General features: G+C 40.3%; 1 protein-coding gene across 4 annotated transcripts in view; it reads right to left on the bottom strand.

The window, feature by feature from the left end:
- Nucleotides 1-6,085: 6,085 nt before the first annotated feature.
- Nucleotides 6,086-13,711, bottom strand: part of LOC102799491 (enhancer of polycomb homolog 1-like) — a 34,682-nt gene continuing 27,056 nt past the window's right edge. For 2 of the 4 annotated variants that reach the window (XM_087831278.1, XM_087831276.1), the window contains 4 exons: nucleotides 10,747-10,865; nucleotides 10,486-10,621; nucleotides 9,177-9,552; nucleotides 6,086-8,335 (listed from right to left, as the gene is read on the bottom strand). In XM_087831278.1, coding sequence (XP_087687404.1) covers nucleotides 8,263-8,335; nucleotides 9,177-9,552; nucleotides 10,486-10,621; nucleotides 10,747-10,865 — 704 coding nt within the window. In that variant the 3' untranslated portion in view covers nucleotides 6,086-8,262. Of the gene's footprint in view, nucleotides 8,336-9,176; nucleotides 10,162-10,485; nucleotides 10,622-10,746; nucleotides 10,866-13,711 lie in introns of those variants that run through there. The other 2 variants (XM_087831277.1, XM_087831279.1) reach the window with 2 other exon arrangements.

Genomic DNA, 13,711 nt, shown 5'->3' with positions numbered 1-13,711 from the left:
ACTCTTTGAAACTTCAGATTTTCTGTGAAGTTTGAGTGAGTTATTTTTTTTTTTTTTTTGCATGTTTTTTGCCTCAAATTGAAATCACGGCTGATTCTTTCAGTAGAAAAAATTCTACATTTTACTGAAAAACATTCTGACCAGACCTGTAGCAAAACTGAATTTCTTTCAATAACTGGCAGGAATCAGCACTTCTTCAGTAAAGCTCTTTAAAGAAATGAAAATTGCTCAAATTTCCAGCAGGTTGCTGTGGTCTCTAAAAAATATTTTGTCCTTTTTATCACAGCTACTCAACATTGTTAGAAAATCACAAATTACAAACTGTGCTTTGTGCTTTTTCTTTGACGGACTTTCGTTACCAGCATTTGTTGACTGGAACTGGAAACAAAACAAAAAAAGTAGAAACATCCTCAGAGTGATGTTGAGAAAGGAATCAATGGATTTGTTTCTTGCAAATTAGCTTTAAAAGCTCACTAAAAAATGTTCAGTTGATCCAAAACACTAGGGGTGCAACGATACACAAAATTCAGGGTTCGGTTTGATACTTTGGTGTCACGGTTTGATATTTTTTCAATACAAAATGTTCATGCTTTTTTAATTTGTCATTTATTAAAATTATAAATATATATTTTAACTCAAAAGTACAGTTTTTAAATGTAATGTTGATGAAACAACAAAATAAAAATAAATCTATCTGATGGAGAAATCACTCATCTTTGGAAAAGAGAGTTTATTACAGAGAAATGGCTCTTTCCAAAATAAAAGCTATACTATACGCTTCTTCTGGGCTATATTCTCAGCAGCATATTAAACATATCAAGTCCCCATAAGGAGAATCATGTGCTAACGGCTGTCTAAATGACTCGGGTAAAGTTTGTAGCATGGTGCTTGTTGTTTTTGTCTGCTTCCACTTGTCTTTGCACTAGGATGATGTCAGAGTAAACGTGCAGTCATATTCGTTGTGTTCCCACTAGTGCTGTCAGCGTTAATCTTGTTGAAATGACGTTAACGCCACAACACGGCAAATCTCCGTTAACAAGCTACCGCGGATCGCCCCGTGCGTGGGGCTGGACAGCATCAGACCGTTAACAAGCTAACTGCGCTAACGCACTAGTTCCCACCCTGGCACATCCGGCATACTGTTTTACTTTTGTCCATGACGCGCTTACCTTCAGGGTCATACTTCACATGAAAACCAAGATAGTTCCAAACGCCAGATCTGAATGAGGGTGGGGGAGGTTCAATTTCAGGTAGCATTGAGGTAGTTGCGATGTTGCAACGAGCTTAGCTTCTGTCTTGCTAGCTTGTGCTGCGCTCAGTGGATCTGCACTCGACAGTGCAGCCTAGGCGGAGTAGTCGAACTCAGATCCACTGAGCGCTCAACACAGACAGCATCTTCAGAAGAAAAGTTGATAAAATCAATTAAAAAAAATGTATTGTTCGATACATATGTGTACCGAACCGAAAGCACTGTATCGAACGGTTCAATATCTATACCAGTATTGTTGCACCCCTACAAAACACCACAGCGAGAGTACAAATAGAGACTCGAAAGGAGGATTGTCTTCTTTTCCTTCTCTTCATTTTGGACCCTTCAAATCTTGAAGCACTTCACTGTCAAACTACAACCTCACGTGTGGTTCCTCCAGTTTCTTAATTGGAGGCAGACGCTGTCTCTAGTTTTAAGAATAGGCTTAAAAACGTTCCTGTTTATAAAGCTTATATTTAGAGCTGGATCAAATGAGAATGAACGACCAACCTGGTTTGATCCGAGCTTTCTAGCTTCCTACTGTCGCCACTCACAGTCTGAACATTCAGGTTGTCTCTTTACTGTATGATCAAATTTTTACCAACTGAAAAGAAACAAGAAATAAGGAGGAAGTTGGATCTGAAACTAGCCTGCATTAGCCCAGGAGTGTTAAACTACATTGTTGGCCCACTTTGATCTCAAGTGGGTCAGATTGGTGAAATTCCCCCTTCTGAAAAAGAAAGGCAATTTCAAAAATGCTGCACTGGCAAAGAGAAAAAGTCTGTCAGCACAAATTACAGAAAAGTACTGAGACTGTCCTGTAATTAGGAAACAACAAGTTTGTTATAAGTCACAGAAAATATCCATTTGCTTTTATTGTTGTAAAAAGCTGATAGTGAAAAAACAGGAAACTTTACGTTATTTAATTGTTTATCTGTTACTTAATTGCTTTGGTGTAGTAAGAATGGCAGTGGGAGAAGTCTCTATCAGCAGGAAGAATTTATTTCCTCCTTTACTTCTTCCAAAGCCGTCCAGTGGGTCAAATTAGACTCTTCTGGGTCCAATTCTGGCCCCTTGGCCTTATGTTTGACACCCCTGCAGTAGACTATTCTTAGAATAAAATTAGGACTGGCTTCACACAATGGACCAATCTGAGTACGTCCTGTGCCTTTATCCTCAAGCTGAAATGAATCTTTTTGTGCAAACTTGCACTAACCTCTTCTCACAGATAAAGCCAGCCTCCCACTAACATCCCGACTCTTTGCCTTTCCATTCTTTCACTTTTATTTCTCTGCATTTTGCTGAACCTGCGCATTAAAACTTCGATTTCAGCCACATTAACCACTTTCAGCGCATTTACTTTGAACTAAAAGCGAAATCGCCCAGCACTTTGCTGCCTCGGTAGGCACACTTTTCCGAGACCCAGTATCAGGTCACGTCCTTAAAACTGTCTTGCATTTGCACTTCATCACTTTCTATCTTTTTGAAACAAGCAATTACAGGAGAAAGATCTAAATATGATCAAGTCAGTCGCACAGCAAAGGCAATCTCTCTCTGGGAGTTAGACTCCGCTGTGCTCATTTACTTTGCAGCTCTTATCGACTTTGCTTTTCCCTCTCTAAGAAGTAGAATTTACATTTAAATGTCATCGCTTATCCTGCCCAAATTACTGCAGTGAATAGAAGCCACGAGTAAACAGCAACACTATGTCTGGACGGCCTTTTTTTCTTTTTTTTTGCAGGGGAAAATAAATGTATGTTTGCCCAAACTTTGATTTAAAAACTGTGTGCGCGCTGCAGTATTTTTCCGTGCGTTTTAGTTGTGAGCCACCTTGATGTGGAAAAAACCCGGTGAAAAACACTTCATGACCTACGCTCACTACACCCACACACGCTGCTTTATTTTCAGCTTTAAACACGGCTCAGCGTCCTCTGCCTGTTATTCAGTCAATGAATAAAAGGGACACACGTGGGCACGAGACACAAAGGGGACTAAACCGGTTCATCAGGGTACAGTCACCTTACAGTAAATACAGCGGTTTGGGGAGGGTGGATACCTGTAACGCTGGCTGTTATTTTTAGAGGAACTGAAGACTTGAACCACAGTTTGCGTGATCAGAAGAAAAGTGGAATTAAAAGCTGTTATAATTATAACATCGGGGCTCTGCTGCACAGGTAGGGTGAGGTTTTAGGTGATTATGAGGGGGCTCAGAGAAAAGCTCAACACAGACACAAGTCAGCTGATATGGTCTGGATATCTGAGCAGGATTCATGCTGGAAGGCTCTAAGGTGAGGTGTTTTGGGTAGCAGTTATCTCTCTCAGCTGGGTCTGTATTTCACTAGAAGGGGAGGCTGAAAGGAGGGCGATCTGGGCATCTCTGCTCAGATAATTTTGCTTGGGTTTATGTCAGCTGAAGCCAGTTCTTTAAGACAGGCCTGACAGACCCTGGTGGTGTGTCAAATCATAAACCCTAAACCAGATGGAAGAGAGGGTTAGGGTCAGTCACTACTGGGTGCTGTGGTGCTTGTCTTGAAATCTGAGGAAATCTCCACCATCTGAAAACCTCTGTGACTCACAGACGCCATGTTTGGAACTCAAACCTCCCCCGTTTTGTTGGTAATATTTGCCCTGAGGGACGATGTTATGGCATCATTGAGAGAGATCTGGATGTTTGTTAAAAAGCAGGATTACTCTGAGGGTGCATGTTTTTACCCAAAACTAATCAGGTCATCTTTAGTGGCTAAAACTAACCAGTGAGTAAAAGTGAAAGAGAAAATAATTCAGCAAGTGGGGGGGAAAAAGCCAAACAAACTGTAAAACGGTCTCACAGGGGCAGGAATCAGCATCTCCTGGCTGACGAACCTGCGCTGCCACGCTTCCAGCCTCCTGCTGCAGGCTTTGCAGGTCTTCGATAGAGGACCATAGAGGACTGCAGCGGCTGCTGCGTCAGAGCATCGCTGCCAAAGGACGATGCAGGAGACGGTAAACTGAACAGCAACACATAGTGTCCCAGGATGATAACATGGTGCAGCTTCAGCTTGAAGAAAAGGGAAAGGTGGCTTCACGTTCTGCAGTCGCAACATTAAAACTATGGATTATAGCTCAATAATATATAAGGGAACAGAATGACACTCCTCTTATTCTGCTACACAACAGATAATTAATATATATATATGTAGACATTTTACAGGTTGGATTATTTTTGAGTATTTTTACTCTGTAGCATCTAAACCTAAAGTTCATTTTGAAGCCACAATAATCGTCCCTTCACTTTTTCCTCTTGTACAAACCAAAACGGATAAATGTCACCAGTGACTTCTTAGAGGAAGAGGAGTTGATCTTTTTTTTAAATTTAATATTAATTTCTGAGTGAATCTTTTGGAAAAGTGTTTAATGAAAAATATATCAAGGCTCCTGCCACTGCAGGCTGCTACTGTGCAAGCATTTTGAAAACTATCTTTATGTGTTTTAAAGTTTTATCACTTAAACACTTTAATGAAAGTGCTGAGTCAGCAGCTTCATAAACCACTGGCTATAAAATGTGTGGAAGGAGCAGCTGCCAGCCTTCTTCCAGCTGCAGCAGGGGTGTCAAACAAAGTCTGTGGGCCAGAATGGGCCAGGCCAAGACTCCAATCCGGCCCAGTGGAGATCTTTAGAAAATGTAAAATGAGTTTGACATCCATGATCAAAGGGATACATATAGCAGGACACTTTATTAATCCTTCTCATGAAACTGGATCAAGTAGCTGAAGCGGGAGCATTCAATGTTTCCATTTTTATATCATAATGTCATAACAATATGTAATAATGATCATTTAAACCCAATTCTGCAGAAGTCATTGGTTAAAGCAAGTTAACCACCTCTCATGATGTAGCTGAATGAAACGATTTTTAATGGAAAAAAAAACAAGAATATCACCTTAAGAACTCATTTTTAGTCCAAATTCCTTTTAAAAACCAATCAGTTTCTGGTGTCAAAGTAATAAAAGTATAAAGTTTAAAGATTATATCCTTATGACAGGATATGATTGAGGACAGTCACAAACTTCAGTTTTCCAACTCTTTCCAGTCCTTCGATAGCTCCAACACCACCGTGCTGGTGCTACTTAATCATCCCACATTTCACCAGTTTACGAACATACGTAGTGTTTTCAGCTACACAAAAATCAGTGGGAAGAAATTCACAGTAGACTGCATCTGTGGGCTGCCAGTAACAAGCCCCTCAGAGATGCTTTCTGTAAGGCCAAACGAGAAGTTTGCATCGCCCTGGATCACTAAAAACATCAGCAGAATTCATCCCCAGTCTTTGATTATCACATAAAATTAGCTGTTGGTTAGGATTCGTTTACTGCCAGCAGTAAAACACTAAAAACCACAGCAGTAGAAAGACTACAAAGTGGTCATAACTTTAACTTCACCACTACCACGCGGTGCATTTAGGGATGATGAATGCCCCCAGCAACTTCTGCAGTCTGTTGGCAAACATAAGAGTTTAAGTAAAACATCTATCAGTTATAAAAACTTGTTTCAAAGTAAATAATACAAATCAGTTCTTGCAGCCCACCTGCAGCAGCTTCACAGCCCACACTTTGGAGCTCACTGACTCTACACTACTTTAAACAAAGGAAAAAGTCAGGTTGCTCTTTAGTTCTTTCTCTCAGGGTGTTCATCTAGTTTGCATGAGGAATTGGACGGTTCATTAAATGTTCACACGTAGGAGGATTACACAGTTTGTCTTGTCCGGCCCACCTGAGATCAAATTTGGCTCCTAAACTGAAGCTTCTTCACACAAAGACGCAACGAAACCATTAAAGTAACAAAAACAAAGGAGACATGTTGGTCGAAACACATAATGCCCTGGATTTTTATTTCATTTTGTGACAATTCAAGAGGATTCTTAAGTCTTTCCCATGTGTGTGAGTGTGTGTGGTGGAAGGGTTTACAAAAACAAAAAGGGAAACAAAAAAATCATGAATCAACTGGGCCATTGGAATGGGCATTGGGATTGTGGTACAGACAAAGAAAAACTACACGTAGCCTTGTTCAGTACCAAACTCTTCACAGAAGAGAGTGATTTTTTTTTGTTTTATTGATTTTTTTAAAAGTTTTTTTTTTTCTTTTTTCCCAAATGAAGGCACCCGATAACTTGTGGTTCATGGCCTTTCAGCCTTCTGGAGTTTTTAAAAGTAGAGAAAACTGTTTCATTTCTTTTTTTCTTCTCTCAATTGATACATGTTCCTTATTATACAGAAGCTGGAATGATAATAAATGTCAGTTACTGCATTTTTTTTTTAATTACTCCCTTATAGTTTCTTTTTTTTTTTCAGAACAAGTAACAAAAGAATGAAGTCTTTCATGGGAAAATAAAGGAGAAGGGAGATACAAAAATATTTGTTTAAAAAAAAAAAAAAAAAAAAATGGTAAAGGGAGGGGGATTATCCTTTAGAGAAAACTAAACGTTACTAAGGCCATCTGGTAGAAACCAGAGGCCAAAAATCATACAAAAGCAGCATCAATTAAAAAACGAAAAAGAAAAAAAATTATAATATATAGTGCTTAGATAAGTCAGAAGCAGCAAAGTCTTCTGGGAAAGTCTTCATCCCCATTGTTTTGTTACTTGTCTCAGGAATAACATATGTATGGAAGAGCTTTGTGGAGACTGATTTACCCACTGACAAACTGATGCCTACAAACAAACAAAAGCCCCTTTCAGACATTTCAATTAATCTGACGGCATCTGAACGTGTTGGCGTCTCAGTGACATTCATTGGCCACTTTAGCTCGTCTGATTGCGTCAAGTCACGTTGACGAATGAGCTCGCACTAGATCGCATCTGTGCGCAATTCCCCTGCATCTCTGTGAGCTGCGTTACACAACGATAACATTTCATCTTTGATTTAGATTTGAAATGAGACTAAAACATTTATCTACGATGCATTTTAGCTGCTCCTGATTCAGAAAAGCCCTCGGCTTGTGTGCAAGGGGCAGGTGGGTACGGCACAGTCAGCAGCACCCGCAGATGTTGGTCAAAGAAACATTCAGAAGCGCGGGCTGCACCTCGCACAATACTAATCACCACAAATGTAATAAGTTCTTGGTACGCGTGGCAACCGCAGCAGCCCCCCCCCCGGATGTGTGTGAGTGAATTCTGAACGACAGTGCCGTCAATTTAAGAGACTGAGCCGAATGCTTCACATCACGTCTGAAAAGGGCTAAATACACATCTTCTACTGCCCTGCGCCTGAATCTTTAACAAACACACCTCTGCGTGGATTTAAACAGACACATGGGAACACCCAACAAAAACGGGTGAGCCCCCGGCCATGTTCACAACATCCAAAAAGGAAAAGAAAAAAAAAAAAAAATAGTGGGGACTTCTTTTTTTGTATAAATCTACCTAAACACTTACTACAGCACAGGGAACTGATGAAGGATACAGTGTATTTAAAAAAAACAACAAAAAAATAATAATTTTTTAATGAATGTGGGGGGAAAACCTCTGTAAACACGGCACAATAAATAGATCAAACAGCAGGTTCCGCACCATGCATGTGATGACATACATTTTTCTGTGGTATAACTTTCACACCCCATACTCGCACCAGTTGCAGTTTGTCGTTTTCTCTTTTTAATTTTCATTTTGATTTTTTTTTTTTAATATCGAGTGCAAAACATCACAAATGAACAATTCTGTATTCAAGTAATGTTATATACAAGAACAAGGGTGGGGAGAGGGGTATTACAAATATGCAGTACTGTACATATAATTGCCATATTAAGAATTTACAGAGATTTCCTATTAACAGTAACAAATGGGGGGGGGGAATTGTACGAGACGAGCATTGCAATTAAGTCCCAAACTGTTGCTATGGAAACCCAGCCTTGCCGTGCTCAGTCCGCCACCACTTGCATTCATGACTAACGAATGATGCATAGCACCTTAAAAAAAAACAACACAAAAACAAAAAATAAACCCAATGGAGTCACGTTTCCTCAGAGCGGTGTATGAGAGGCTACGTAACCTCCATGGCCACTGTGTTGTCCGTTAGACTGTTCAGTGCTGGCTTGTCTTGTTCATGATTCTCCCTGAGGGCAAAAATTGAAACTGTTAGCACAAACAGGCTAGCATAAACTTGTTACTTCAGTTGTCTTAAACAACAGCACAACAGGCCTGCTTTAAGGCCAAACAATATCTTTACTCATGTTTCTACAAACTAGAAAAGCAACAGATGAAATCTGAATGTGCCACATTTCAAAATAAAAGCCCAGAAGTAAGTGTTTTATAGTGATTAGACACGTTATTCTTGAGTAAGATGTAGGTGAAAGGTACCGCAAATGACATTTTCAGGTTGGATCCATAAGGTAAACATTGACAGGGAAGTAATGTCCTGAGCTCAGTCATAAACATCTCAGTACGCATCCAATCTATGTTTTTTATCTTTACTACGCACATCCATAAATTTTGTGACAACATCTTGCACGGCTGCTCTCACATTGGTTTTGGACAGATTTTCATCAGACACATGAAAAGATGGCACAGGTGGCAAACCTTTTAGCAAGCAGTCCTATGCCTCATATACAAAAGTAAAGTCTCTTCTTTTTTGGTCTAACATGTCATCCCTGGAATATATCTCAAGCAGACAAACCGTCTGTCACAGAGCAGAATGACTAGAAAATGTGTTAGCTGGACAGCTAAACTACAAACTGAGCTCACAAGAACAAGTAAACTTTGAGAGCTGCCAACTCTGCTGGTAACTCAGTAGGTTCATAACAAACACATTCAAGAGTGTTCCACGTTGGACATGGCTGCTTTGAGTAAAAGGTAATAAATTAAAAGGAGTAATGTTGACGTTTTCCTGTGTGCTATTCAGCTAGGTACGGCCTTAGAAAATCACTTCCCCCCTCGAGTGTTTTCAGTTTTCCTTACCTGGGCACTATGTCCAGCGGCGAGGCCGAGGCTGTAGTGACCTTGGGTTTCTGACAGTTGGCGGCGGCTGCGTGGGCGAGCTTTAAGGCGGATGTAGACATGGTGGTGCTCAGTGTCCGGGGTGTGGGGATGCGCTTGGTGGCGGGAACACTCAGCCGTAGGTTGTTGTTATTTCCCAGCAGGACCTGAGTGGTGGTGTTAGTGGTAGTTGTGTTGGCAGGGTGAGTGGTGCCATTGTTGTTACTGGTAGCAGACGTGGAGCTGGTGGTGGTGGTACAGGGGTGGAGCGAAGCAGGTGTCGTGGTAGCAGTGGGAGGAGCTGGGGTGGCAGGGGACGGGGACGCTGTGCTCGAGAGGTGCAAGCCCTTGTAGACACCTGAAGTGGGTGGGGTGGGGTGTTTGGTGGTGTTGGAATAAACAGGATTTGGAGAAGAAGTTTTAATTATCACCTGATTTTTTTTTATTTGATTTTTTTTAAAACCTGCTCCTGTTATGAATTTGAAGCACTGAATTTGCACAGCAATTTGGAGTTGAGTACAAAGTTTCAAAGCAGCTTTTTTCCTCCCTTCAAAGTGTGAATCAAATCCTTAAAACATGAGGTAGTGTAGATGTGCACACAGGTTTCAAAGCCCCTCGTTCACCTAACTTAACAGAAACTTTAATTTAAAAAACTTTGACAATGAAAAGTTTTTAATCTGCTGCGTGGCAGAAGAAAATGTACAAGCAGGAGGTTTTATTTCCCTTTTCACCAAATCAGTATTCAAAGAAAAAGTCACTGATTATCAGACTTCAGGTTGCAGGAGTTTGATCGGTGAAGGACACCTTGGTGCCCCGCTTCCATCTCCAGATTAATGAAAATCTAAATTCCCTTTTGTCACTTTTCTTGGTTATCTAGCAAACACTCCTCCGTGAAGCGGCATCAGTCGTTGGGGTGCTGCTGGTGCAGGTTTTGTTGAACTTTCATTGTGCTGCCATCTGCTCTTTTCTGTTGATGAGTATTGAGGGCGTTAGTACTATGATTACTTTTGTCCCTTCGTTTGCTTTGTCTTGACTTCATTGTCACTGTACTTTAACAATTTGGTAAAGTGGACTTTTCATTTTAATAGTGCTGTTGTAAAATAAATGAAAAAAAAAAATCAATTTGTTTTAATTTCAACATATAACTAGAATTAGAAGCAATAAGTAAACAATTTTGGGAACGTCAATACCAATATACCTTTGTTAAATTCAACAATAGTGATTACAACATGAGCCTTTAAAGCTAAGAGGCTATTGGGCAAACCAGTGGTTGTGTGGGAAGCCGTTATACCTGAGGGGGAGAGGACGCCATTGACTCCTGGTCCTAGCTCCTCCTTGGTTTTCAGAGCCAGCAGTTGGTCGGCGGTCACGAGGGCCGAGGCGGCAAACTGAGCACTGGCCTGGTCCAATGTATTTGCCAGGGTCTGCTAGAAGACCAAGAGTAACAGGTTTACATGATTTGAAGATTACGGGGGGATCAAACAAAAAGTATATATTATATAAATATATAAATTCAGATCACTGCTGCTGGACAGTTGATCTGCACACTGACCTGTGTGCTGTTGGCAGTGGTGGCGCTGTTGGCTTGCTGTTGCTGGACTTGCTCCAGCTGCTGTTTGTGCATCAGGGACAGCTGCTCCTGATGCTGCTGGTACTGTTCAACTGTGAAAGCTAAGAGAAACAAAAACAGTGTTACAAATTCACAATCATAAAACAAACAGATCTTTTGACACAAAGAATATTTGAGCCAAGTGGTGGCAGGTTGGCATTAAACCTTAAACCCAGGTCAAGACACGTACCACATGATGCATACGGAGCCTTTCAGATACACTGGTCATGACACATTGTGCCTAATGTATTGCCACCAACTTTCTATCTTCCCAAGAAGATAGAAAGTTGGTCAAATATTTGTTTTCAACAACTTTTGGATGAATAAAAACCATATTTGGGAAAGAAAAGTAAGCTGCTCCAACAGTCTGAATCAAACAGCAACACACAGACACCAACTCTGTCAACTCACACCCACTCAGTATGCCTCGTTTGATAAGTCAGCAGGGAAGCAAACAACAGTGAGTACAACAAAGGCCAAAGACTTCAGTCACGAAGGAGCATCTTCAGTCTTGGATTTTACTGTTATGCTGCAGACCTTACTGCAAACTGTGCTCATGATTAACTGAATGACCGAACCAGAAACCAATTCACTATGAACAAAGCAAAACCACTACATGGTTTCCTGAATTACTTTTAACACCTTTTGGGCACCAGTGAGTTTTTAGTGATGCAATGCATTCTAATGAAAAGTCAGACCAATGTTTGGTAATGAGTACATCCATTTACTCTCCAGGTTATTTCTGGTGGCTTTTGTACTACAATAAAACATTCCAGCTTTGATTCATTCAGTTTTGAGTATATGTGGTAGGAAAAGAAATCGTTTTGGCCATATTCAGGTAAACCCAGAGTACTCCAGAAAATATATTCTCAGATTTCCTGCCTGACAACTGAGGTTTACTACAAAGCAAGATTATACAGTTAACAAGTTTAGACACTGAGTTTTTAATGTCACAGGTGGCTCTCTCAACCGGGCTAAATCCCTACAGAAACAAAAGTATCAGTTAAGCCATATGTCATGCCAGCAAATAAAGCCCTGCCAGGCACAGCAGCATAAAATGTGCACCCAAATAATGAATGAATACGTTTTCATACTTGGTCCTAATTAGCTGCCAAGCCCATTTGCATTGGATCAAATTAGTCTATTTATAGGATGTTATTAGTGGCAAAACTCAAGTCAGTATTTAATCTGAAGTGATATCCATATCTACGGCTACGGGACAGCTGATTAATAGATTTAAACTGATTAAGTTAGATTTTAATGGCATCAATAGGATTGGCATTGCAAATTAAATACACCAGGTGGAAATTGTTCCGTTTTAAGGTGAAGAGTAAAATGTGCCTCTGAGCAAACGTGCAGTTTCTGAAGTAGAAAGCCTGAGTCAATGTCAAACTCCTTCATGAAACCAGTCATATGTGACGTTTTAGGTGTTGTAGAGCCAAAGAAAACCTGAACATGTTTTTGTGGATGTTTCATCCACCCTAGTATTTGAATCAAAGCTGTTTACCTGTAGATAACATGGCCGTAAGTTTTTCTTCATTAGTGTTTGAACTGAAAAGTCCTCATCTCATGTTTTAAAGGCATTATGTGCATCAGTGCATTATTGATGTATCCATTCCCTGTGTGCTTTTCACTTCTCAGTTTCATAAGATCCACAATCTGAGTACATCTCCAAGTCACAGCTCGTCCTGTGGCATTACCTCCATCTGGAGCACATGTCATTTTTATGTCTTGAAATCTAACACCGTCTAATTTAATCAAAAATCAACTACTTAAACAACAAGTGCAGCTGTCACACTTGCTCATACACAATACATATTAGTAGAGTTTCTTGAAAGATCTGTGTTAATCATATCAGTCTTTCAGGTTCTCACTGAACCTTTTCTGGAAAAATCAATAAGCAGCTTGTTTTTTCATGCACATCAAAACAAGTTGCAGCGATATTAAGACACCCGCCGCCTGACTGCCCTCACAGTAAAACCACCAGGGACCTGTGGCATTTCGTCTCTTCGTCAAATCCATGCATGTCATGAATTCATTTATGAAATCCTGCTTTAACTGACACCTTAAGGAATGAAAGGTAGATTGTATTCATACAGTGTTACCCCCAAAGCAACAGCTGTTCTAGATAAACAAACAAATAAAATAAAAGATATAGAAATTCTTGCTATTGAAGCAGAGCCACAAAACAAGGAAATAAAAAGGTGCAAACATTCGGTTAAAAATCAACCACACTTGGACATGTGTCCGGAACAAGCCACTCATTTCCAGCTAGCGACTCACTTTATCACCGTTACTTTTTCGAACTCTCCAAGCGAACGGCATCCATGGCTGTCATACCACTGAATGTGCTCTTACTTTAAATGTTTATAGTCATTAGTAATGAGAACCTTCCTGCTGGCCTACTCCCATTGGAAGACAGTCTTTGTTCCCCTCTTAACTTGAGGACCATGCTATCCTGAATATGCAATAGGATGACAGCTAGTTCAAGCACTGACATGCCAAAACTACTGAGGACTACCATTTAGTTTGTGCAGACCTTATGAATTAAGTCTGGCTTTGCTTCCTTTTCGCCCTGACATATACCTAGCCCAGCCCTGACATATACCTAGCCCAGCCCTGACAGCAAAACCTGCCACAATAAATAAAAATATGGGAGAAAAATTGCATCCTGAGCTCGAGCAGCTGAGGGCTGTTTTCCAACGGAGTTTTATTTTTTTTAAGTGGAATTCTTTGAAACCACAGAGGAATTAAAAGGACATTTTACCTTTGCTTTACTTTTCAGCTATCTTTATACTGGCTGATGAAAAACTGCCAATTACAAACAAACCACTATATAGCTAACAATATCTAACACCAACTAGCTGGTATCTTACCGTCTCAATGGGTATAAAGTTATGAAACCAAC

The sequence above is a fragment of the Neolamprologus brichardi genome, chromosome 18 (assembly GCF_056152115.1).
Source record: "Neolamprologus brichardi isolate AB-2024 chromosome 18, ASM5615211v1, whole genome shotgun sequence".
Classification (NCBI taxonomy): Eukaryota; Metazoa; Chordata; class Actinopteri; order Cichliformes; family Cichlidae; genus Neolamprologus; species Neolamprologus brichardi.
This window is presented reverse-complemented; position numbering and strand designations above follow the sequence as displayed.